Source organism: Botryllus schlosseri, chromosome 1 (genome assembly GCF_051294905.1).
Source record: "Botryllus schlosseri isolate E-star chromosome 1, Bs_hap1, whole genome shotgun sequence".
NCBI classification, from domain to species: domain Eukaryota; kingdom Metazoa; phylum Chordata; class Ascidiacea; order Stolidobranchia; family Styelidae; genus Botryllus; species Botryllus schlosseri.
In genome coordinates, this window is record NC_137236.1 from 21,075,372 (window position 1) to 21,102,337 (window position 26,966).

At 39.6% G+C, this 26,966-nt stretch overlaps 2 protein-coding genes across 2 annotated transcripts in view; one reads left to right on the forward strand and one right to left on the reverse strand.

The window, feature by feature from the left end:
- LOC145445039 (uncharacterized) overlaps positions 1-25,898 on the reverse strand; it is a 53,648-nt gene extending 27,750 nt beyond the window's left edge. The window contains exons 1-2 of the mRNA XM_080323136.1: positions 25,857-25,898; positions 25,148-25,256 (exon numbers count right to left, since the gene is read on the reverse strand). The gene's annotated coding sequence lies outside the window, so the exon portion shown is untranslated. The remainder of the gene's footprint in view (positions 1-25,147; positions 25,257-25,856) is intronic.
- LOC145444846 (uncharacterized) lies at positions 1,543-14,626 on the forward strand. The gene is made up of 5 exons (XM_080322881.1): positions 1,543-1,849; positions 1,912-2,127; positions 3,829-3,973; positions 6,261-6,331; positions 13,431-14,626. Exons 1-5 carry the CDS (start codon positions 1,760-1,762, stop codon positions 13,680-13,682), a joined length of 774 nt encoding a protein of 257 aa, XP_080179007.1. The 5' UTR covers positions 1,543-1,759; the 3' UTR covers positions 13,683-14,626.
- Positions 25,899-26,966: the final 1,068 nt, after the last annotated feature.

Consider the following 26,966-nt stretch of genomic DNA (forward strand, 5'->3'; position numbering starts at 1 on the left):
GCGCTTCGAGTCCTATCACCAACGAGTTAAAAAAATTGCTCAGTCATCTCGCAATTTCAAAAATCTCCCCTATACTATTGGCAAACGAATCCAGCTTCGGAAATGTTGGGAACAACTGCCTGATCATGTGCTCTCTGATCCAGACCAGTGTGGTGGTATTGAAATCACCGATGTTACTCAAATATCCCCATACATCATCGAGGCATTCAATCGCCAGTTTCCACATCTACAAATTGATGGAAATGCTGAATTTGTAAAATATTTATATACTGATTCTAAGCACTACAATATCGACGATGTACTGGTGCTTGCTGCTTCTCAAACAGGCATTGCGTTTGGTCAGATTAGTGATCTTGTTTGCTACGACAGAAAGTGGTATGTGGTGACCCGAAAACTTGATGTGTTGAATTTTTGTAATAGCATGCACTGTTACTGTGTAGAGGTCTTGAATAGTTATACAGTGATTGTTGCTGGTACTGAAATCAATTCCCATCCACTAGATTTGTACTCTCTAGCGGGCAGCCATTACATTCGTTTGCATTACAGACTAATAGGAGACGGCCCTTCGTTATGATTCCAGTATCATTTCAGATGATAAAGAAACATTTCACTCCTACATGCATGGTCAAACTTATTCTTGGTTCCTTTTTTGTTTTTGTATATTGTTTATGATTCGTCAATGTGATGTACAGTACATGTTGAAACACAGTATACATATATAGGGATACATCAAACTATATTTATTTTAATTATATATGGATTGTTCTATTTTTGTTGGTAGAATAATGTTTAGGTATCACGTGACATTCGGTAGAGAGAAGAAGATCGTATCCGTTGATTGCAAGTTTTCCTTACCCATAATGCTGATGAACGAATTTCCAAGTGTTGGAGATTTCACAGTACAGTATTTCGACCAATACTTTGACGATTGGGTGGATATTACTGATATGGCAAATCTGCCAGATTCATGTAAGCTTCAACTGGTATCTGAACGTAACAGAGACCTGCCTGCATCTACGACCACTGAGACTTCAATTTCCGATCATTCAGTTCAAATTAATAATTTCACTGATGATTGTGATGGTAAGCTTGAGTGAACAAGTGGTCCATTTTAATATGACAATGTGATCTTATTCATACTACAGGTGCAGATCAGTCTGATGAAAGTATTCACTCTCATCATGGCATTGAACTGGATGCTGCAATGGCAGCTGAATGTGAATTGCCAACATTTCCAGTCCATGTCCGTCATCATTTGAATGACATTACGAAAAACAGAACCCGTACCCTCTCTCCGCATATCAGAAAAGAAATCGTCACAGTCTTGTTCAACAAGCTAAAAGAATACACTTTGTAAGTTCCCATCCTGGAATCCTGCTTCTTTTGTACTATATTAATTGTTTCAGATATCCGGGGTCACATGGATATGTCAATCTATGTAAAAAACTCGTAAATGCGTAACCTGTCCTAAGAGATGAAGATAACTATCGGGGAGAAACTTATGTAAGTGTGCTGATTTTAAAATAATGTTTAGTTTGTTATGTCTCGCTTACTGCCTTACTTCCCTGGTGTGGACTTTCCTCAGGTTTGCATTCATGTATATTTTGTGGAATGGACCAAACAATTTTCTGTTCGTTCTCTTGTAGAAAGCTTTGAAATTAATTATTTAATTGTAAAACAGCGATCTTGGCGATCATTCCTCCGCGATAGATTCAAAGATTTGAGAAGGCGTATCAAGGCATCATCAACACAACAAGTCATGCGAAATAAATATGGGCATTCAAAAAATAATAAAAGAAGATTGGAACCTGATAGATTGGAACATTGTAAGACACCAAGAGTATCACAGGTGAATTATGATTATACAAATATTATTATACAATATGATTATCAAGTTATTGTTTAACTCAGTATGACCCAAAGTTGGTTGAAAGTATGGAAGATGAATTCAGCATTGCAATGCATATTAAGACGATACAAATCGAAGCAAAAAAGACCAAACCGGCTTTCTCCGTGATTGAAGATAGAATGATTAAAACATTCTTATACCGCAGACAAAAGATACTCGAAGGAAAAATGACTCAAGAAGTCATTAACGAATTTCCTGTTCTTACTGAAGCAAAATGGGTATGTGATGTTCACGTTTATTTGATATAGAGAGCGATAGTTTTAGCAGCAGTGCTGGTTGTCCTATATGTTTTACCATCAGGTAAGCAGAAGCCCTACTGTGATCCAGAGATTGATAAATCGAGTCATGACTTGACTTTCTCGTATTACTTTTGAGTTGACTAGAGTCACTTTTCTAAAATGACTTGGCTTGACTCATCATGGTTCTAACCATGTCACAAGGCTCTGAGTCACAAGTAAATCCCACTTTTGTAGTTTTGACTCGAGTCAAGTCGAGTCATTTTCAATTCAACGCCGAGTCTAGTGCGAGTTCAAGTCAGCGAGGTTGAGTCCGAGTCAAGGTATTCTGACTCCAGTTCGAATCCGAGTCCAAGCTATCGTTCTGACTGCTCAGGTTCCAGTTAAAGTATTGCTAAACCCACTTTTTATAATGCTATTTGGTTATATCGGTGGTTTGCATGTATGATATACTTTTATCAGTCTCTGGTCATATTTTCAAGTGCCGGTACCTATACACGAATTCCCAATAGTTTGATTACTTTATTATTCTCTGCAATTACAATGAAATATTGGTCTTGGCCAAATGACTTGGTTCGAGTCGTGCGCAATGACCCGAGTCAATACACAAGTCGACTTATTTGCTTATTTTAAGAAAATTACTTGAGTTATCAAGTTATCAGAAAATCGTGACACGATTCGGAATCGAGTCATTACAACCCTGGATTGACTTGACTCGGCGCTTCAGAAGTGTGGATTGACTCGTAACCTGGAGCAAAATCTGTTGGTCAATTTCAAGTCATTAAGTGAACGGTGTCGATTAAATCACTCTATCTTATGTGGTTCCGGTTTGTTCGCAATACACCAGTGTCAGAATGAGAGCAACCAGTCATTCACTGATTTTACGATTTACTGATCCTCCCATTGGTACATCACGAATAAATTGACCGCAAACGAAAAGATCACAGCATGTGTTGTCGTAGTAGTACCGGACCGCTAGTAGGTTAATCTAATAACAACGTTCCAACCCTACGATTTAAATCAAAGTAGTGTGTTGTACCATATCAATTTGTTTCAACTTCTCGAGGCTTCGTATTCGATCCTCACTTTTAGCTATGATAACAAACTGTAGCATGTAGCTGAACAGCTACTCACATATTTTATTAGCAGTTCTACGTGTTTGTGAGCGATACAACACCTTTTCGCATGTTTATTCAACTTCATATTCGTTTTGATGCAAGATAAATGGCCAATTAATCTGTCTTTCACCCAGTTCGAAAAATGTAATGACTTTGCATCATCACTCGTACTTCGAAAATTCAATTTGACTTGAATCCTGACTTGACTTGACGCGATTCGAGTCTCATCTGAAAAACGATTGACTTGACTTGACTTTACTAGTCGAAATGTAAATGACTCATTACTCGAAGGTAGTGACTTGATTCCAGACCAAATCAAGGAGAAAGTGTTTTGACTGATTGCCTTGTTCGGACTAAAATGTGCGCAATTGCTAGAATCACTTTGATGGTGAAGTTGTGGTTAAGTTTATCTAGTACGACTTCAAGAGAGGTTGATCAGTAATAGCTACCGAGAAATTATTCAGCTACTTTTCAAAAAAATCCAGACTAATCTCTTTACATGAACATTTCGATAATTACCAGAGTCACTAAATAGCCTATTTGAAATGGCATGAATTTTTCCTAGATACTCACTGAGATGAAATTACTGCTGGGCATTGACATATTGGAAAAATTGCGTTCCTTCACGCAATCCAGCAATATGGACAAAGTTCAGCGACTGGTGATCAGCAAGTGGCAAAATGTGCCTGATGAAATCAGACTTCTAGTAGGTAAGGGATTTCTTAATTAATCACATGCATGAGCTCTTTATCACCAACTTGATTTTTACAATCTAATTTCAGTGGTTTTATGGCTACGACCTTGAACTGACAGAATAATATGTATGTTGGTGATCTCTGAATATACAATAAATAGCAGGTCATGGTGATTAATTCATGCTGTAGCACAGTGGTTTGGAACCTATGGCTCGCGAGCCATATATGGCTCTTTTGGGTATAAGATATGGCTCTTCGCCAAATATTTATTGTTGTACTGAACTGATCATTATTGCAGCGAGTAGTTGGTAAATTTTTATCAGGGCCAGAATAATTATTATTCTCGTGGCAGTAGAAACATGTCTTTGAGACGTGAAGATAATGCCGCCCTCAGGTGTTGGGGCTCGGACCTCCTCTTTTCAAAATCATCAAATTTAATTTACTGCAGGGTTGTAATGACTCTAGTCATGACTCGACTTGAGTCGCGATTTTCTGCTAAAATTTAGAGAAAATGACTCGAGTCAAGTTGAGTCATCAGAAAATCGTGGCTCGAGTGGAAATGACTCGACTCGAGTCATTCTGTGTATTGACTCAACTTGGACTCGAGTCATTGCGCATGACTCGAGACTCAGACGGCTAAGACCGACATTTCCTTGTAATTTCGAAGAGAAGTAAATTAACCACACTCTTGGGATTTCGTCTATCGGTACTGGTACTTGAAAATGTGACCAGAAACTGCTAAAAGTGAAGAAAATTAGTAGGCCTGTATTATAAATGCGAACCATTCGATATTACCAAACAGAGCTTTGAAAAGTGGGTTTAACAAGACTAACTGGAAACTGAGCAGTCGACACAATGACTTGGACTCGAGTCATAATACAATGACTCGGACTCGACCCTCTGATCCCTGACTTGGACTCGGACTTGACTCGGGGGTTGTTTGTTTGTTTGTTTGTTTTGGGGTATTCATGGTGTTTGTCGACTACTATGGTCATTTACACCAGGCCGATATTCTTCTTATTTTCCGTAACTGCCGACTTATAGCACGGCCCACCTCTAGGCTTTTGTAAGACACCGCTGACACGGATGAGGTGGCGAGGAGGAGCCTAGGTAAACCCCCAACACTTAGGTATCGACTCGGGGGTGAATTGAAACTTAGTCGACTTGACTAGAGTCAAAACTATAAAAGTGAGATTTACTTGTGACTCGGAGCGATGTGACTAGCTTACAACCCTGATTTACTGTCACGCCGGCAGCCAACTTCACTCGCAAATTCTATGTACCCGACTCGAAATCTTGAATTGTGAAATACGTTGATTAATCAAAGAGCATAATGGCAGACATGTCTACTCCCATTTCAAAACGCAGTTTTCAAATACGCATTACCTTTCTGATCCATGGTGCAAATGAACTGTTGTGGATGTGACAATATTACAAACTCAAATTAACAACAACGTCATAACTATTCACATTCTTAATTGCTAAGTATAGCTCTGTGTAGTACCGGTGATAAAATATAGGCGCAACGTTATGTTGCAGCCGAATACTTTGAGAATTGAAAATTCGATAAGTATTTAGATTTTTGAAATCAGTGTGACAGTCACATTCGATTATTATCAGCTATAATAAATTCTAAGCTACTTACGATAAATTGCGTTATCAATGGCGAGGCTTGGCCCGTCTGTGCGTTACCTCTCGTTTCGATCATTATTTTCGAACAATAAATACCAGTCTTTACAGGGAATTATGCAGTGAGCTCGAATTAGTGCTGCTATTTCGAGGATCAGTATACTATTTATATCGCCCGGTTTTCTGACTTTCCGACTCTTTACAGACCGGTAATTTAATACAAAATAAATTTTTATTTCTTCAATTTCTCAATATCCCATTCTTAAATGGACAACCTCAATGACTGACACTTCGATCAAATGTGACTGTTGGCCTATCTCATAGAATAACCAGAAATCATAATAACCGAAGAGCATGGGTGTCATCTCACACTTCAGAAGCAGTATATAGGCTACTATATTACCTCACAGTCACAACAATTGCTCCCTAACTTACTTCTCTGGCCAAGCAATAATATGCCTATTCCCGGTGGCGCAACCAGGGGAAGTTTGGAAGGCATGCCACTGACCCTTAACATTATATTCCTGATATAGACGAAATGGCAAACGATACAGGCATGCAACATATTTGTTCTCAGCACCATGGTGTCTTTGCCCATCGGATTAGTGTACGGTTATAAGGTCATGATAGGTAAGACGCTCAATTTTTCACTAATTGCTACATCATTTTTCAGCTAAAGAACGTGTCGGATGGCTCTTTGGAATGGTACGAATACTTCAGGGGACACAATTTATCATTTTTGAGGTATTTATGATCATTTTTTGGAATTCTGATGATGGACCATCAAAATTATTTGTGGAAGGAATTCCTTATTATAAGAGACACACAGGGCACGTTTAGCAGCAAAATACGTGTTTTTGCGTCAAATGTTACTTAATCAGATCCGGCAACTAGGGCTTGGCAGAATGATTCAAGTAATCGAATCTGAAGCGAGTATTAATTTTAATGAAACGAGTCGAGCAGAAAAATATAATTTTTTCAAGTACTGAAATTGTACGCTATTCGTCACTGCATGTTGAGTTGATCTATCAGCAAACATTGTAATTTTGGTACCGTACAATTTTCCACTCTGGAAGCCTTGATACCTGAATTGGTCTATTTCAACATACGAAACATAGTACAAAATCTAGGTCGTATTGTACATAACACATTTCCGAAGTCGGTAATCGGTATGGTCGAAAAAATACCAAAGTATCTTAAATGTGATAGATAACGGGCATTATATCCTTTGTTGCGGCATGAACGGTACATATTTGAAATTGCACATCTTACATGCTGTTATGGTGTAATGATCAGGGATTCTCGATTATTCGACTCGAAGCATAATACATGATTCAGATTCGAATCACCCATGTACTCGAATTTGGCCAGCCCTAGTGGCCACGGCCGAAACGCGCCATGCCGCTTCTTTCTCCAAAAGTGTCTGATCTGAATTGGCCATTCGCCCAAATTCATTCAACTTCTGCTATACCGCATGTCGCCTTTTGTCTGGCATATTTTGTCAGAATCATGTCTGGTGTGTTTTCTAGAAATACCCGTAATATCCATCTATCGTGAAGCTGCTGGGCTTTTCCCGTGTGAATTTTCAGATATTTCCAGCGTTTTACTTGATCAGTCTGATGCTGACCGCTTACCGCGCCCTGTGTGTACCGGAATTTTGGCTTGCAAATGTGGTGCTTCAAATAAACCCTGCTTGACTTGATTGACTCATCTGTGGAAGTTAGACTTTCTGCTAAACTTACCAGAGTTGATTTTTCTCTATTCACGAGAAAAATTTTAAGGTGGTCATTGTAGGCTTACAATGCAATTTTATGCAAAAGTAGCGATTTCCACTGCATTAACGAGCTGCGTCAAGTAGAAGTAGAGAAGAGAAGTTTTGAAAGCTACTCAAGTAGTTCGATGGATTCAATGATAATAATAGGTTTTTTGTCAAGACGTCACAGACTCAAGGGCGAGCTACTTCCTATTTCGCAGGATTCTTATTCGCAACTGGCCCACAATGACTACCTTCACTGTCAATTAATATGATTTGCAAAAATATATTCCAGTGAACAATATGTTCATATTGCTAAATTTTTTCCACTCTAAACTTTTTGACTGACAACGATCGTCAGTGAATGCGATTGTTGTGTCTTTATTCACATAACAAAATAAGCCACCAAACGGAAAACTATGAGCACTTATAAGCAACGTAAAGGCACCAATTAGTAGACATGGAAAATGATTATTAGACGTGATTGCACCGACGTAATACACCACATCTCCTCCCCAACTGATACTATATTTCCTCGATCAAGCGTCTAGGTCGTCGTCGTATTCTTTGTGACGGAGGACGCAAAGGTGGCACTGTATTTTCAGTGTTTTGTCGCACAGGCGGCGCAGTATGTTCAGTGTTTTGGCGCTCAGGTGTCAATAGTTCATTGTCAACGTCCGCTACATTAGCGTTGCTTGGACTGAATACAGGTATAGGTATATTTTCTGTTTCCACTGGTGTTGGACTGGATGGAAGACGAGGACTTGCGAGACGACGATCTGGTGTTGGTGTCATGCTCGGTAATACGACTGGATCGACGATCTCTTCATCTTCCTGGTCGCAAAACCGTGACGCTGACAGATCTCGGATTTGGTCAATATGTCGCTTCCAGAGTAGGTCACCAACTTGTACGCGATACGTTGCAGGACCCAGCTTCTTGATAACAACTCCTCTTGCCCAGACTGAGGGGCGCTGTCGATAATCCTTGACCATAACCGGATCGCCCACTTGCTGCTGACGAGACTTAAGAAGTTCGGTCGGTTTGCAAGCTGGATGATCCTTCTGCAACGTGGACTCCAATTGTGGGTGCACTAAATGCAACCGTGTCCGCAGCTCCCGTCCGAACATCGCTCTAGCAGGAGATATCTTTGTTGTTGAATGCGGAGTCGTTCGGTAGTGCAGCAACATCGACTGTAGCCTCCTCTTGATATCCGTTCCTCTGTTCGCTTCCTTCTTTAAAAATTCCTTTAAAACACGAACAAATCGTTCCGCAGAACCGTTGGTTTTGGGACTAAAGGGAGCAGTTCTAATGTGCTTAACACCATTCTGAGTCAAAAACAACTCGAACTGTTTAGACGTGAAAGGTGGTCCGTTATCACTTACTAGCTCATCCGGCAGGCCATGCGTTGAGAAAATCTTACCAAGTACGGAAATCGTATTTTCAGCAGTAATTGAACTCATCTGATGCACTTCCGGCCATTTCGTCCGAGCATCCACTAGTACCAGGAAGTACTTCCCCATACGAGGTCCGGCAAAATCCACGTGTACTCGCTGCCATGCACGAGTTGGCCAGACCCAAGGATTCAAAATTTCTGGCCTTCTGCTTTCACATTGTCTGCAGATAGCACAATCTCTAACCTTCTGTTCGATGTTACCGTCGAGATTGGGCCACCACACATGCATTCTGGCTGTTATCTTCATCCTTACGATCCCAGGATGGTGTTCATGCAATAAATCAAGGATCTGTCGTTGATATCGCGCTGGGATAACTACTCTGATTCCCCAAAGTAAGCAGTCCTGCTCGACTGTCAGTTCGTTCCTGCGAAAATAGAACGGTTGATATTCTGGAGATAAGCCGCCAGCAGGCCATCCGTTAATCACATAGTAATGAACACGAGATAAAAGCGAGTCCCGGCGCGTCGCAAGGCCAATCTTTTTCGCCGTTATTGGCAGATTGTCTACCTGTATTGCATTTATCTCGTTGGCTTCCTGTGTTGATGGATCCACATCGGCTGATGCAATCGAGGGACTTCTCGAAAGCCAGTCCGCAGTAACATTCTGCTTACCCGGTTTGTAACGAATTTCGTAATTATAACACGCGAGTTTGATTGCCCAACGTTGCAACCTGGATACGGCTAGCACGGGTATACCAGTCTTTGGACCTAGAATCATCGTCAAGGGTTTGTGGTCCGTAAACAGGGTAAACTTCCTCGCGAACAAGTAGTGATGAAATCTCTGTAACCCGAATATTATAGCCAGAGCTTCTTTCTCGATGTGAGAATAGTTTTTCTCGGCTGGTGACAATGTACGTGAGGCGTACGCGATTGGGCGCTCACGTTCTCCATCGGGTTGCATGATTACTGCTCCTAAACCATCAGGGGACGCGTCTACTGACAGGGTAATCGGCTTATTAGGGTCATAGTGAGCCAATACCAACTCGGAGGTGAGCCAATTTTTCAACGCTCCGAAGGCCTTTTCACAAGCATCATCCCACTTCCACTTCACGTCCTTTCTTAGCAAGTTCGTTAACGGTTGCAACAGACTGGATAGGTTCGGTATGAATTTTCTATGGACATTTACCATCCCGAGAAAAGACCGCAGTACACTCACGTTGTCTGGGCGGCAAGCAGAAGTCACTGATTGCAAATTTGAGTTGCTCGGTCGTATGCCATTCTTGTCAATCACATAGCCTAAATATTCCAGGGACTCTTCCAGGAAACAACACTTGGACTTTTTAGCTTTCAAACCATATTTATCCAAACGATTACATACAGTTGATAGCAGCTCAAGATTTTCCTTCTCCGAAGATCCGGTGATTAAGATGTCGTCTAGCAAACACGGTACATTCAGTCCTTGTAGTACCTGATCCATCAGTTGCTGAAAAATCGCCGGCGCTGATGCCACTCCAAACGGAAGTCGGGTGTATCTGAACAATCCAAGATGGGTGTTAATCACCACGTACTTACGCGAGTCGTCATCAAGCTCCACTTGCGTGTACGCTTGTGATAAATCGATCTTGCTAAAATACGAACTTTTCCTTCCGTTAAGAAGCGCTAGCAAGTCGTCGGGGGTCGGTAATGGATATTCGGGTATATCCAACTGCGGATTAATCGTAACTTTGAAGTCGCCACAAATACGAACTTCCCCGGACGCCTTTAGCACAGGCACAATTGGACTCGCCCAGTCGGAGTGCTCAACCTTTTCCAACACTCCAATATCCAATAACCTACGGATTTCTGTTTCCACTTTATCAAGTAAAGCGTATGGCACTTTACGCGCTTTGTAAAATTTCGGAACGGCGTTGGGCTTCATGTTGAGCCGTGCTTTAAAGCCGACAACTTTCCCTAGTTGCGTTTCAAAGATGCTGGTATCCCCCAATAGCCTGCTTAGACAATCTCTCGAATTCTCACTCTGACCGCTATCCGAGACCATTCCGATTAATTTTGGCAAATTAATTTGTATTTTACGCATCCAGTTCCTACCGAACAACGGCGGAGCTTCCATATCCAAAACAATCAAAGGCAATTTACAATCATGTCCCTGATAGCTCACCATCACCAAGGTTTTACCCAATACCGGCAGAATTTCGCCACTGTAGGCCTTCAATTTAATGTTGCATGGCTCCAGCGTCGCAAGAGGAAATTTCTCCCACAGTAAATACTTCGAAATTACGGATACTGCAGCACCTGTATCGAATATCATAGAAATGATAATACCGTCAATGCCAATATCTACGCGAATCTCATCTTTCCCTTCTACGAAGTTGATATTCATCAAGATACTCACACTGTCGTCTGTCGAGGACTCGGAACCGCAGTCGTCTGCATTACCAGCAACATCAGTTGATTGCTTATCCGTCGATCCGCTCAAACAGTTAGTCTTGCATGCGGTCTTACTCTTGCGCCTTGTACTTTTTCCGGGGCACATCTTTCTTATGTGTCCGACCCGTCTGCACGCATGACACAGCGCTGTGCGGAAGATACAATGGTCTTCTCCATGGTTAGATTTCCCGCAGCGCTTGCATTCCTGGTATTCTCGAGTCACCCGTTGTTCCCTTCGTACCATCGCGGTGCTGTAACTACCAGTATCGAAAAGTTGTCTCCCCGCTGCTTCCATTGCGATAGCCTTTTTAACAGCGTCTTCTAAACTCAAATCATTCTCCAACAGTAAGCGCTCCTGGATAGGTCTCGATCGCAGACCGCAGATGAGCCGATCTCGAATGGCCTGAGTTAAGAATGCCCCGAATTCGCAATGTTCCGACAATTTCTTCAGTGCCGCGACGAAGGCATTGACAGGTTCACCCTCGTCTTGGACCCGTAGATTAAATTTATACCGCTCTGCCACTAACAACGGCTTCGGCGTTAGATGATCCCCGAGCAATTTAACTATTTGTCGGTAACTCTTATCTTTCGGTTTTTCTGGTGTCGAGAGATTTCGAACGAGACTATATGCTTTCGCCCCACATACCGTTAGCAAGACAGCTTTCATTTTTCCTTCGTCGGCAATACCATTCGCTTCAAAGTAAAGCTCCAAGCGTTCGACATACTCGTCCCACTCGTCTTCACCCAAGTTGAACTCGGGCACTTTCCCGTATCCTCGGCTTCCGGCCGCAGGAGTGTCGTGATCCCATCCTCGTCGCCAATGTTGTGTCTTTATTCACATAACAAAATAAGCCACCAAACGGAAAACTATGAGCACTTATAAGCAACGTAAAGGCACCAATTAGTAGACATGGAAAATGATTATTAGACGTGATTGCACCGACGTAATACACCACAGCGATCAATGAAATTCGAAATATATATTGCCTTGTCATTATTACTCCACAATGACTTATGTCTTTCTGCATTTCAAATGTGTTTGATCGCATTTACTGACGTTTGCGCCTGATGACAGTCAGTTGAAAAGCTTTGAGTAGAATAGATATGGCAGGATGGACATATTGTTTGCTGTAATATTGAAGTTCTGTACTTTCATAATCCTACATAAAAATATGTTCATTAATTTATTGTGATGCAGTGACGATTTTGTCTGGTAGTGTGACAATTTCGCTGGTAAAAAGTGATAAAAATGTCACCAAAAAGATATCACTTTGCATTAAAAGTATGTGAGAAGTGGAACTAATCTGAAACAATAACCTTTCGAGTACGCACGGAAACGAAGCAGCACCTACCTGAGTATTTGGAAAAAGTAAAAATTATTACCTACTGATCATCTGTGGATGATAACACTGCTCTACACGATTTTTGCGCCAGGATTTCATTGTGTCAATTGTACCTAATTTTGGAGCGCTGAATCCGAATCTGGCGTTATTTTTGTTCTAACACGTCGGGTTTTGAGATGCTATGAATATCTCAAATATTACTGCTTTATCGGAGTACTCAATTAGATTTCACCTACTTCCAGTACTTACTAAAGTGGTCATTAGGGCTCTTCAAAAATGACTTTTTTTCTTAAATCGTACCGGCTACTTGATAAAATTGTTAGGTTACCTAATTTAGGCCTACGCACAAAATTTGGTTCAATTCCAACCAGTAACCGCTTTGCTACAGGAGAAGAAAGTTTCTATTTAGTATATAAAAATAAACAATAAAAAATTTGAAAATTTTCTGTTCACCCCATAAAAGTGTTAGGCTGTCTATAGAAACGACGCTCACCAAATTTGGTTCAATTCCAACCAGTGGAAGCGGAGTTATAACCATCGAAAAATTTGGATTCGAATAAAATAGTATTTACGGTGACCGATTCTTTGTTTATTTATTATAGTTGTGCTCACCGTAAATACTAACCACTGGTCATGTGTTCCAACTACTTCAATTACTACTCCCACTGCATTTTGGATAAACCATTTACTTTTGCAATTTGGATTTTGAAAAGTAGAAAGTAGTTTACAAAGAAGATTACACTACTCCCTTACAAAGAAGATTACACTACTCCCATAACAAAAAAAAATCCGTTAAAAACTACTGAATTGGTCAGTCACACACAATGTTCAAGTATGTCGATTAGGCAAGTGTGTCACGGTGTCATTATTCAAAATCACAGTGTATCTGGCTCCTAGTTGGGTTTTAATATTCAATTCGATTTCAGGATGCTCCGAAAAGTCCATATCCGACCATCCTCATTGATGATGAAGCAACATTCCTGCTATTTGATGGGGCTCGAGTGTCATGCGAAAATATGGAGGAAGCTTTAGCAGTGCTGATATCAGTGTATTGGATATTTGACATATGTTTTTCATACTTGAATGCAGCATATATGTGCTTCGTGTGTAGCTATGTGATCAAACTGCCATCTATCAAGATGCCTATTCGGGCCATAAAATTACTAAATATTGCATGAGCAATGAGCATGTAGAGGTGTTGAGAAATCTTTTCTTGTCAAATGTCAGTGATTCAGTTGTTAAATTATCTGGTTGCTTGGCAAAGAAATATATTGCAGGCCAAATTCAGCTCAATTCCTACAAGTAGAAGCCGAGTCAAACTAGATATCAATTTTGGAAATAACAGTTCTGTTTACGATGACAAATTTCGTCAATTTTACATCACAAAAAATTGTGTTTCAGCTATGCCCATTGGACAATGATGATTTCTCCATGCGCTTACATATTTACAAGGATCTCTGCCATAGAGTTAGGATAGAGACATCGCCATTTGATATATAAAAACGATGCGACACTGTTAATATAGCAATGAGTCAACTTCATTGAAATGGCCAAATCGATGGTGATAAAATCGGAAAACATGATACTTTCCACACTGAAATGAATGACCACGAAAAGTAAATAAACTGACCAAGAAGGTATAATACTTGTTAATATAGTTCTCAGGTGACAGTCAATATCTGGGACTATCTTTTATCGCGCCACTGTTGATTTCACAAAATCTAAACGGAACTTCTGGCTATATGTTTTGAAGAATATGCCTAGGGGCCCTTATCAAGATCAAAACGCGTAGAAAAATCATCATTGTTCAACAAGCATACCTGCAATATCGTATTTTTTGTGTGTTATTGTTCTTTTTCATGTTGAAGTGACGAAATTTCCAATCCGCTCCAAGTAGGCTGCTACTGGTTGGAATAGACCTAGCTCTAACGTTAAACGCTTTTAGACAACCTGACAATAACAACTGAATAGCTGAAATTAGGAAAACAAATTTTAACACGGCAGGAAAAATCATCAAATCAGTGATTTTATTCTCTTTCTTCTCAGTTCTTTGGTTATTTCAAGCAATATCTTGTTATTATTTTTTATTATAGTGCAAAGAATAAAAATATATGACATCATGGCTGTATCTGCTGTTGATTTGCTAAGGTAGCCATTCGTAGGGGAGCACAGGAATTACACTGGGTGGTAATAAGGATAATCCACCCCAAACAATTTGGATAGGTTGGGTGTGATATTAGATCGACACCCAAAGTGTTGGGGTGAGTTTTGACGATATACAACCCCAGGGTTACGTAAGTTCTGTTTTCGTGTACCACCTTTTGGGGTGTGTATAACCACTTTTTTCGCTAAGAGTGTACTTTATCGTCGTAATCTGCGGTGGGAATTGAAACACGTTCACACATTATCCGCCGTGCAAGATATCACACTAGACGAATTGTCATACCGCCGCCTGATTAATGCTTAATCCGTTCGAACCATTTCACGCACTTTGATCATTACAAAAGTAAATTGTGACATGTTTGTTAGATGCATCCAATTCAACTAGAAGTGTCTAGTGCCCAACACTCGTAATATCGAAAAAGTACTTGCTGCACTGTTATTTGCTAAACGTGTTTTGCATTGTTGTTCATTTCTAGTATTGATTGAAATCGTTCTTGAACCCTCAAATAATAATTCCCGACATGAAACCAAGCCGCTGAAAGTCGTTACCATCACGAAGAAACAATGTGTACGATGTTTGTCAAATGTGTCCTACCTGGTCAACAGAAAACAATTTTCACTCACTCGAAATGAAACCAATGTGATGGTCTCCACTCGATATTTTGTTTGTGTCAAATACTTTGCAATGAACACATTTGCGTGGTTGAGCTTTACATCATCAAGCTGTTATTTGTAAATCAAGATTTCGGTAAACTTGTAAATGTGTCGTTTAACTAACCGACATTTAGTGATTGGGGAACATACCACTTCGAAATACTGCGTTGATCGTAATTTCCATCATCGTGGTAATCGAAGTACATTTCTTTTGAATTCATAACAATCGGCTACGACATGATAAATTTTTGACAAGTTATGCTTAGAAGATTGGTTGCATATCGCGAAAAATAATATACCACTCATATTGATACTGTTACTCAATTGATCGATATTTTCAAACGAGTAAAATTTATTACTTGAGTTTCTCCGCTTAATGTAAATGCAAACTCAGCCGTCTTTTAACATCACAAAGGCATTGATAAAAAGTAGACAATCAAACGCTACAAGTTTAACTTTTGTAGGTTGTGTATGATTACCCCACACAACTCATTTCTTACCAAAAGTAGATGGAATATATTCATGGTACACGAAAATACTCGACATTCCCATGCTACGAACCTGTACAATGATTGGTGACGCTTTCAAAACTGTTTCCATACCTCAAGACCTTTATTGTGTGAATGGATGTTCATGTATCTTAATAATCAAATAGTTCAACACAGAACTAGTACGAACAGAAACACCAGCGTTGTTTACACAAAAGTTTGTATGTGTACAGTATGCGAATACCATGTGTAAGTCCAGCACAATTGCGGTATCCACCCGAGTTTAGTTAACACAATTTACGACACCGAAGTCGCGTCATCTTTCGTAAAACAACAAACCAACCAAGCCTTCAGGATATGTCAACACCATAGCAGTAAATCAGCTACTCCAACAACAAAGTACATATGTTTTTTAGTTACGGTGCTTACATCTTACACACAAATCAATCTACTTTGCTAACGAAAAGTGCTGAGTCATCACATGATTACCCTCACAACAAAACAGCTAGAAGATGTTATCATACAAAAATATTCCTAACCCTTTGCGCACCAGTGACAAATCATACAACAAACATTTTTTGTGAGTCTAATTGTTGTTCAGTGTCAAGTCTACCTGTTGAAACGTACATTAAAACAACACAGTCACAATTCAATTAAAACCACGGATCTATTTTCATTTCGTCACATACAGAAAAATAAATCTTCTTTCCCCAACACATACTTGTAACCAATCGCTTTCATTAAACACACAACTCCATAAAAGTATTTACTTTCTACAACATAGACATTCCGATGTAGTCAAGAAATATTAAAACGGACACGACACGACTGAATGTAAGGGGATAGAAGTCTATCGCATCGATTTACATGTGGTCTTCGCTACGGTTTCAAAAAACGAATCATCTATTTTGCATTGGTCGAGACCGAGCGAGCCAGTTACATGTATTCGCGGTAATGATTTTGCTTGTCATATGCGAATGATAGGTTTGCTACTCCGACAAATCAAATCAACAAACAACAACAATCTTCTGACGATCATAATAGCAATTTCATTTGCCACCCCTTCGTAATTGTACACACACGAAAAGTATATTGTACAACTCGGCAACTACGTTTAACAAGACCAATCACACTACCAGCGTTGAACACAAGACACCTACCCAAGTCAAAAATATCATACTGGTTTGGGCAACTGACGTTTACCTGTGTAAAATTATCATTTTCACTTGGCGATCTATCCTTTCCTAGAGTAACAAACCCTTATCGTTTACAAATCTATTTTTTTCCCACAGCAAAAAACTATTTTCACTTGGAAAAATACTTTTACCTAGAGTAACTAATCATTTTCTTTTGAAAATATATTTTCTCTCTGGGTAACAAACCCTTTTCGTTTGGAAAACTATCATTTACCTGAGTACCAATACCGTTTTCACTTGGCAGTCCGTCGTTTACCTGGCTAAACATGTCATTTTCACTTGGAAATCTATTTTTTCCCAGAGTAAGAAACCTTTTTCACTTGGAAATCTATTTTTTCCCTGGGTAACAAACCTTTTTCACTTGGAAATATATTTTTTCCCCGGGTAACAAACCTTTTTTCGCTCGGAAATATATTTTTCCCGGGGTTACAAACCTTTTTCACTTGGTGGTCCGTCGTTTACCTGAGTAAAAATATCATTTTCCTTTGGGGGATCTGGCGTTTACCCAGTGTAACAATACATTTTCTCTAGGTCATCTAGCTTTTCCTAGAGTAACAAAACCATTTTCATTTTGAAATCTGACAAACACACCTGACAATTTGATATTTTTGTATATTGTTACAACGGATAGCGACAAAATATACACCAAAAACAACTCCAATACATTTGTGTAATCGCATATTCACTTGTGCTGATGCAACCCATCAAAATCATCGGTTACCCACATGCAATGTGCTGTTGTACATCGACGTTTATGTTTTCGGAAAATTGGACCATAGGCTTCGATAGTTCTGTGATGTCCGGGCTCGTGCTTTGGATTTTCCAGAGTCAAAATGTCTGAATAAAACACCTCCTTGACGATGGTTGGTATGTGGATAACGGTGTTCGGAAAACGGTTGGATTTATGTCACCCATCGCGATAACAATTCCAGGTCGAGTTTTCCCCCGCGTGTTTACTATATTGTGTCATTATTGGTCATGTATGTCTCGACATTCAGTTTGAAATCGGAAACCTTGATAAAGTATGTAACCGGATCCGGATATCAACTCTGAATCGATAAACCAATGAACAATATTCAAAGTATTCATGTTACACCCTGTGTTTCCACGAAAAAATACCATCCAGACATACGTCGCGCTTGTTTGCCCACATCAGTATACGCGTAAATGGAGGTGTGTGACATTGCATGCAATGTGTTGGTATACAAACATCGATCCACAGACATTATCATAGCCGGTAGTTTTGATGTAGATCGAATGTCATCACACCCGATAACAATGTCATACCAATAAGCCACATTGCAATGACTCTGAGTCCGCGCTATTACATCGATATTTCGGCACCGTTCACTGATTTACTCGATGGTGTTATCGTGTTGTAACATTACAAGATAGTCATGGCCCTATCTCCGGACAGACCACCCAGACCAATTGGATACATCGGTCAATATCCGTCGTGTTGTCGACACCGAAGTTTTCTGCTGCAGCGTTTGACCAAGGTGAACTATCGAATCACGGGTGCTCGAAATGATTGCGATCAGTCTTTCAGTCACGATCACTGGATGTCACTACTCCCACATAACGACTCCAGATAAATATCGTGAACAGTGATTCTGGATAAATCCAACCGTTTTCCGAACACCGTTATCCACATACCAACCATCGTCAAGGAGGTGTTTTATTCAGACATTTTGACTCTGGAAAATCCAAAGCACGAGCCCGGACATCACAGAACTATCGAAGCCTATGGTCCAATTTTCCGAAAACATAAACGTCGATGTACAACAGCACATTGCATGTGGGTAACCGATGATTTTGATGGGTTGCATCAGCACAAGTGAATATGCGATTACACAAATGTATTGGAGTTGTTTTTGGTGTATATTTTGTCGCTATCCGTTGTAACAATATACAAAAATATCAAATTGTCAGGTGTGTTTGTCAGATTTCAAAATGAAAATGGTTTTGTTACTCTAGGAAAAGCTAGATGACCTAGAGAAAATGTATTGTTACACTGGGTAAACGCCAGATCCCCCAAAGGAAAATGATATTTTTACTCAGGTAAACGACGGACCACCAAGTGAAAAAGGTTTGTAACCCCGGGAAAAATATATTTCCGAGCGAAAAAAGGTTTGTTACCCGGGGAAAAAATATATTTCCAAGTGAAAAAGGTTTGTTACCCAGGGAAAAAATAGATTTCCAAGTGAAAAAGGTTTCTTACTCTGGGAAAAAATAGATTTCCAAGTGAAAATGATATGTTTAGCCAGGTAAACGACGGACTGCCAAGTGAAAACGGTATTGGTACTCAGGTAAATGATAGTTTTCCAAACGAAAAGGGTTTGTTACCCAGAGAGAAAATATATTTTCAAAAGAAAATGATTAGTTACTCTAGGTAAAAGTATTTTTCCAAGTGAAAATAGTTTTTTGCTGTGGGAAAAAAAATAGATTTGTAAACGATAAGGGTTTGTTACTCTAGGAAAGGATAGATCGCCAAGTGAAAATGATAATTTTACACAGGTAAACGTCAGTTGCCCAAACCAGTATGATATTTTTGACTTGAGTAGGTGTCTTGTGTTCAACGCTGGTAGTGTGATTGGTCTTGTTAAACGTAGCTGCCGAGTTGTACAATATACTTTTCGTGTGTGTACAATTACGAAGGGGTGGCAAATGAAATTGCTATTATGATCGTCAGAAGATTGTTGTTGTTGTTTGTTGATTTGATTTGTCGGAGTAGCAAACCTATCATTCGCATATGACAAGCAAAATCATTACCGCGAATACATGTAACTGGCTTGCTCGGTCTCGACCAATGCAAAATAGATGATTCGTTTTTTGAAACCGTAGCGAAGACCACATGTAAATCGATGCGATAGACTTCTATCCCCTTACATTCAGTCGTGTCGTGTCCGTTTTAAAATTTCTTGACTACATCGGAATGTCTATGTTGTAGAAGGTAAATACTTTTATGGAGTTGTGTGTTTAATGAAAGCGATTGGTTACAAGTATGTGTTGGGGAAAGAAAATTTATTTTTCTGTATGTGACGAAATGAAAATAGATCCGTGGTTTTAATTGAATTGTGACTGTGTTGTTTTAATGTACGTTTCAACAGGTAGACTTGACACTGAACAACAATTAGACTCACAAAAAATGTTTGTTGTATGATTTGTCACTGGTGCGCAAAGGGTTAGGAATATTTTTGTATGATAATATCTTCTAGCTGTTTTGTTGTGAGGGTAATCATGTGATGACTCAGCACTTTTCGTTAGCAAAGTAGATTGATTTGTGTGTAAGATGTAAGCACCGTAACTAAAAAACATATGTACTTTGTTGTTGGAGTAGCTGATTTACTGCTATGGTGTTGACATATCCTGAAGGCTTGGTTGGTTTGTTGTTTTACGAAAGATGACGCGACCTCGGTGTCGTAAATTGTGTTAACTAAACTCGGGTGGATACCGCAATTGTGCTGGACTTACACATGGTATTCGCATACTGTACACATACAAACTTTTGTGTAAACAACTCTGGTGTTTCTGTTCGTACTAGTTCTGTGTTGAACTATTTGATTATTAAGATACATGAACATCCATTCAGACAATAAAGGTCTTGAGGTATGGAAACAGTTTTGAAAGCGTCACCAATCATTGTACAGGTTCGTAGCATGGGAATGTCGAGTATTTTCGTGTACCATGAATATATTCCATCTACTTTTGGTAAGAAATGAGTTGTGTGGGGTAATCATACACAACCTACAAAAGTTAAACTTGTAGCGTTTGATTGTCTACTTTTTATCAATGCCTTTGTGATGTTAAAAGACGGCTGAGTTTGCATTTACATTAAGCGGAGAAACTCAAGTAATAAATTTTACTCGTTTGAAAATATCGATCAATGGAGTAACAGTATCAATATGAGTGGTATATTATTTTTCGCGATATGCAACCAATCTTCTAAGCATAACTTGTCAAAAATTTATCATGTCGTAGCCGATTGTTATGAATTCGAAAGAAATGTACTTCGATTACCACGATGATGGAAATTACGATCAACGCAGTATTTCGAAGTGGTATGTTCCCCAATCACTAAATGTCGGTTAGTTAAACGACACATTTACAAGTTTACCGAAATCTTGATTTACAAATAACAGCTTGATGATGTAAAGCTCAACCACGCAAATGTGTTCATTGCAAAGTATTTGACACAAACAAAATATCGAGTGGAGACCATCACATTGGTTTCATTTCGAGTGAGTGGAAATTGTTTTCTGTTGACCAGGTAGGACACATTTGACAAACATCGTACACATTGTTTCTTCGTGATGGTAACGACTTTCAGCGGCTTGGTTTCATGTCGGGAATTATTATTTGAGGGTTCAAGAACGATTTCAATCAATACTATAAATGAACAACAATGCAAAGCACGTTTAGCAAATAACAGTGCAGCAAGTACTTTTTCGATATTACGAGTGTTGGGCACTAGAAACTTCTAGTTGAATTGGATGCATCTAACAAACATGTCACAATTTACTTTTGTAATGATCAAAGTGCGTGAAATGGTTCGAACGGATTAAGCATTAATCAGGCGGCGGTATGACAATTCGTCTAGTGTGATATCTTGACGGCGGATAATGTGTGAACGTGTTTCAATTCCCACCGCAGATTACGACGATAAAGTATTGTACCGGTTATTGTTCAACAAAGGAAATTGTTGTTTCATCTTTAGTCTTGGTTACTGAAGACAATTACATTTGTAAAATATTTCCTGATATCCACAATACGCTGCGTGGTTTTTACGAACACGGCTTAATCTTCCCAATCAAAACATTTCAGATATGTTAATCTAGTTTCACAAATCGAAATGTTAATAACAATGTTTCTGAAAAGTTTGTTGGTGTCGTGATAACCTTCTACACAACCCTGATCTAATAATGTCATGATTTAATAACCAAGTCATGATCGAGTATTACAAAATCTCATATGTCAAAATCAATGTGTCAATTCGTGAAAATTTTCAATATAACACCCGCGTTTGATCGTAAGAATTCTCAACTACGTGTTCGGACATTCAAATTTCGTATACTCAAATGTAATATGTTAATCTCAAACCACACACCGAGTAGTATTTACTTTGGTTTATAAAATTTACCGAGTAGTAATTACTTTATCTTACAGCATAGTAACGACTTTTACAGTTGAACAAAGATGATTTGGTGGTATATGACTACAACCGAACTTGTTATGGATTTTAGATTGTAGCGATTGTATGTACTCGCGTAATCTTGTCTTCTTCTTTCTGTATAGTTGGTTGGCCGAGTTACAAACGGATTTACTTGACAAGGTTTTCATGATTTACTCTTTTGAGTATGGTAAGATGTTAAAATTTCGAGGTGTAATACTATTTCCGTTCACTCGATTACAACAAAAAATACCCAGATAAGTTGCTCAAGGCTTCTTTTGTTTCAAATCAACATGTGAATAATCAGTTATTGTGACAAGTTGAAATGTCGTACCGAAGTTGTGAGTGGGAACAGTACGCGATTGTGTAAGTGTGAGGACAGCGAGATGGTGATCGTGTGAATAAATTAATCTGAAACGCATTGGAGTGAAAGTTTACCCAGTCTGTCTGGTAATCCTACTTCAAATCGTGATATGACAAAGTAGCTTGAAATATTCCGATTCAACTCATCGCATCGCAACTCGATCGTGGTATGCACAAGTGGTTGTCAAGTAAGAAATATTTACAACAGGTGCTATTTCATTGATTGACTTGATTGTGTGTAGTAACACATTAAAATATAGCGATAGTAATTACTGAAACTCTATTTGACAAACGGAAAACTGTGAATAGCGTTGTAAGGTTTCATTACTTGTTTCAAATCAATATGCGTATAATCTCTAACTATGGTTGGGTTGAAAGTTGGTAGTAATGTTTGTCAATCTATTTCAATTCGGACTATGTCAAGTCCAAATATTTCATTTTGGATTATCTGGATTTACCTTTAGTACATCTCGCGAATGGATTCCGACGCCGCGCTATAACATTTTTGATGATAAGGACTCGAGGATTTTCATGATAGAGTTGACGAGTGATAAGATGCGTGTTTTTGTTAAGAGTTTGATTTCATGTTGATAAAGACAATAACTGTATAATGCACATACTTGTGATTCTTGATTCTTGTAGAATTATAGTTGGTATTGATTCTATAAGTGTGAAAACAGCGGCGTGGAATGTGCGAATAATTCGATGTAGCTGAAAGTCGGCGTCAGTAATATTCGGGTTATGGTCGAATCAAAAGATCACGAAAAGATTTCTCAAAATAATTAGAATTGTACCGAATTAACACATTCAGATACGAATCAACTTGGTTTGTGTAGTAAGTTTCATTTCGAGTTGGCAAATTGATACATTGGTTGAATATTCTCATAATTCTTATCGCGCAACTAAAGTCAGCCACTGTTCGAAGTGTCAAAACATATAGCGACCACCAGAAAGTGTCAAATTGTTGGTTTTCGAATCACCGTCTGCGACGGTTCTGGGACAAACTAATTACCGAAATATTACCTTGTGAGCGGACATGAGGGATTGCTATGTCTGAAGCATTATCCGGTGAGTGGTCGTTGGATTTTAAAATTATATCACACCCTTTTGAATAAGCGTTCACTTCACAGAGGATTAGGGTTAGAGCGGAAATACGTGACAATTTGTCGCTATTCAAGTTACCGACACTGGCGGTCTGTTATTCGTTACTTGTTAAATCTTACCAGCGAAATCAAGTTCTGTGACAAACTGATTACTAAAATTTCACCGCGTGAGCGATCGGTATGGTTATGACACCAAGTCGTGAAAGATGGTTATGTGCGAGACATTATCTTGTCAGTGATCGCGGGGTTTTGCAAATATTTCACACCTTTTTGAATAAGCGTTAACTTCACAAAGGATTACGGCTAGAATAGAAATAAGTGACACTTTGTTGGTATTCAAGTCTCGCCGGTGGTGTATCTGTTATTCGACACTTATTACACGTATCACGAAATTAGAGTGAGAACATAAAGCATCAAGTTGTTGTTTTCGAATTTTGATGCCGAGGTGATAAATTTACGCATTCAATTATAATTCAACTTTGGTTGTGTATTGAGTGATAGATCGATATGCCGGAAGTGGTATCTTGTGAGTGATCGTAGGATTTTACAAATATTTCACATCTTTTTGAAGTGTTAGTTTGCGAACGCGACTATTGTTGATATTCGAATCGCCGTCTGCGCCGGCTCTGTGGCAGACTAAATACCCGAGAGTACGACTTACCGCCACCACCTATATCCGAAAACGTTAGCATGCGACCGATCCCTATCTCTGTAACGCTATCATGCAACCGGAGCCTATACCTGGAACATTAGCATGCCGCCGCCGCCTATACCCGAAAGTACGAATCACGAACACGAGTTTTCATTACGAGTCACCGCCGCAGCCTATACCCGAAAGTACGAATCACGACCGCACCCATAAGACACAAAAGCCGCTCGCCACCCCCGCCATAAGACGCAATAGCCGCTCACCACCCCCGCCATAAGAAATAAGAGCCGCTCACCACCCCCGCCATAAGACACAATAGCCGCTCACCACCCCCGGTTTTCCAGCCGCTCACGACCCCCGCCATAAGACGAAAACGTTAGCATGCCATCCCCGCCATAAGACGAAAACGTTAGCTCGCCACCCCCGCCATAAGACGAAAACGTTAGCTCGCCACCCCCGCCATAAGACGAAAACGTTAGCTCGCCACCCCCGGTTTCTCGTTAGCTCGCCACCCCCGCCATAAGAAATAAGAGCCGCTCACCACCCCCGCCATAAGACACAATAGCCGCTCACCACCCCCGGTTTTCCAGCCGCTCACGACCCCCGCCATAAGACGAAAACGTTAGCATGCCACCCCCGCCATAAGACGAAAACGTTAGCATGCCACCCCCGCCATAAGACGAAAACGTTAGCATGCCACCCCCGCCATAAGATGAAAACGTTAGCATGCCACCCCCGGTTTCGCGTTAGCATGCGACCCCGCCCATAAGAACCCCAGGCACACCCAGACCGATCTATATAACTACTAACATGAAACTTATAAATGATGAAAAAAGAATAAAAATCATCCCAATCACCTGATGAGCCTGGACACAAAGCATGCGCTCTCCATGAAGACGTACCGGATGCCTTCGTCTTTTCTCTGAGATTCCTCCACTTTTGTGACAGCTTTTTCGAGAAGTAATACTGAAAAGCATTTGATCATGAATGCACTTTAATACAAAATATATTGAATTCGGAGAGTATTCGGGCAGTAGGTCATAGTCAAGACTCAAGAGAGGATGGTGCTTCATAGCAAAACAAGTCCGGTGTCTTCATATTTTTGTGTCTCCTTTTACAATGGCTACAGAGATCTTCATATTTTGAATACACAATGCCACAGATCCTGCATGACATGATAACACTAGGATGTTGTCTGTGACAATAAATGTGTAGACAGAAAATCGACAGTTCCGATAAAAGGGCACAAACAACACTTTCCATTAGACATTCTACCAAACCATATCAAGTAATTGAAACAGGCCAAGTGCAAAGAATGATGTACATAACTTCATCTGCAAATGAGGTTTCAACACTAGGTCTATTATGATATCTTCAGATGAAATTATTAAACAGCATTAGCTCTTATTTTCATGGTCTGCTCTTATGGCGCATCAAGCTGCTAGATCGAAAATAGGTAATCTGTATCTACTCATACCGCTCGGCGCTGGTGCTGTATGTGAAACTCGATAACATGAACATAACATTATTTACAGATGATGTTGAAAATTTACATAAACGAATTACCTTGCAGTAAATCAATGTGCTCCCTCTTAATTCCGTTTTGAACTAAAAATATCTCCATTTCCTCGCTATATGCTATTTAGATTCACGTAACAAAGACAGACAGATTCACGGTATATCTCACTCGCTCTGGTCCTGCGTGGTAACGATCGATTGTCTCAGGATTGCGTCATACAATCACGTGACTCAGTAAGTCATGCGTAAAGAAGAGACAGAGTCAATTTTTTATTTCATCAATGATAAAATACAAAGGGTACTACTAATAACTGAATGATTGCTATACTGTTGTTCGATGGCAATGACAGCGGTACCGGATACAAGTAAAATTTTCAACGTCGGGGTGTTTCATACATATTTGTATTATAAATTTCTTCAGCAAGTTCGGCAGGGAAATAATATGATCACTAGGGCAATTTTTTTTTGACATGTCAAAAAAAGTCAAAATTAGGTCAAAATTGTAGCGTTAGGTCAAAATTTGTCAAAATTGTTTACAAAGTCAAACATTTTTTGACCTCTGCATTTCGTTTTATCGTAGATTTTGCGCTGTCGGTGAACTTATCATTTGATATTTTACAGCTTGTAGCCTACTTTATAGGCCTACCGTTGTAAATGGACCATCGTCTGCTCATTGTGAATCATAAATGGTCAAATGAAACAATAGTGACATGGTTTTATGGTCAACGTACCGCGATATCCTAGCTGAAGCAAGACTGCTTGGACATTGCATGGTTCTTATATCAAGAAGCGCAAGCTGAAAAATTGTGATATAGGCAACATTGTCAGAATGAAGCAACACGGTTTGTCACCAGCAGTGTGCACACAACTTGAGTGTTGTCAGCCAACAAATGCTGCTGTTGAACGTTCTTTCTCCGTTCTTGGCAAGCTACGTAGTAAGGACAGACACTTTCTACCCGAGAATGTAGGAAAGGATCTTTCCTTGTACTACAACAAATTTTAATTATTTTTACCAGAATACGTAATGTAACTATTGGAATTCTTCATAGGGCCAGATTTCGTTAAAATACTAGTTTTTCATGTAAAAATCTGTCAGTTTTTGAGCCAAAAACGTTTTTTCAGGCCAATCTACTTACTAAGGACAGACAGTTCCAACCA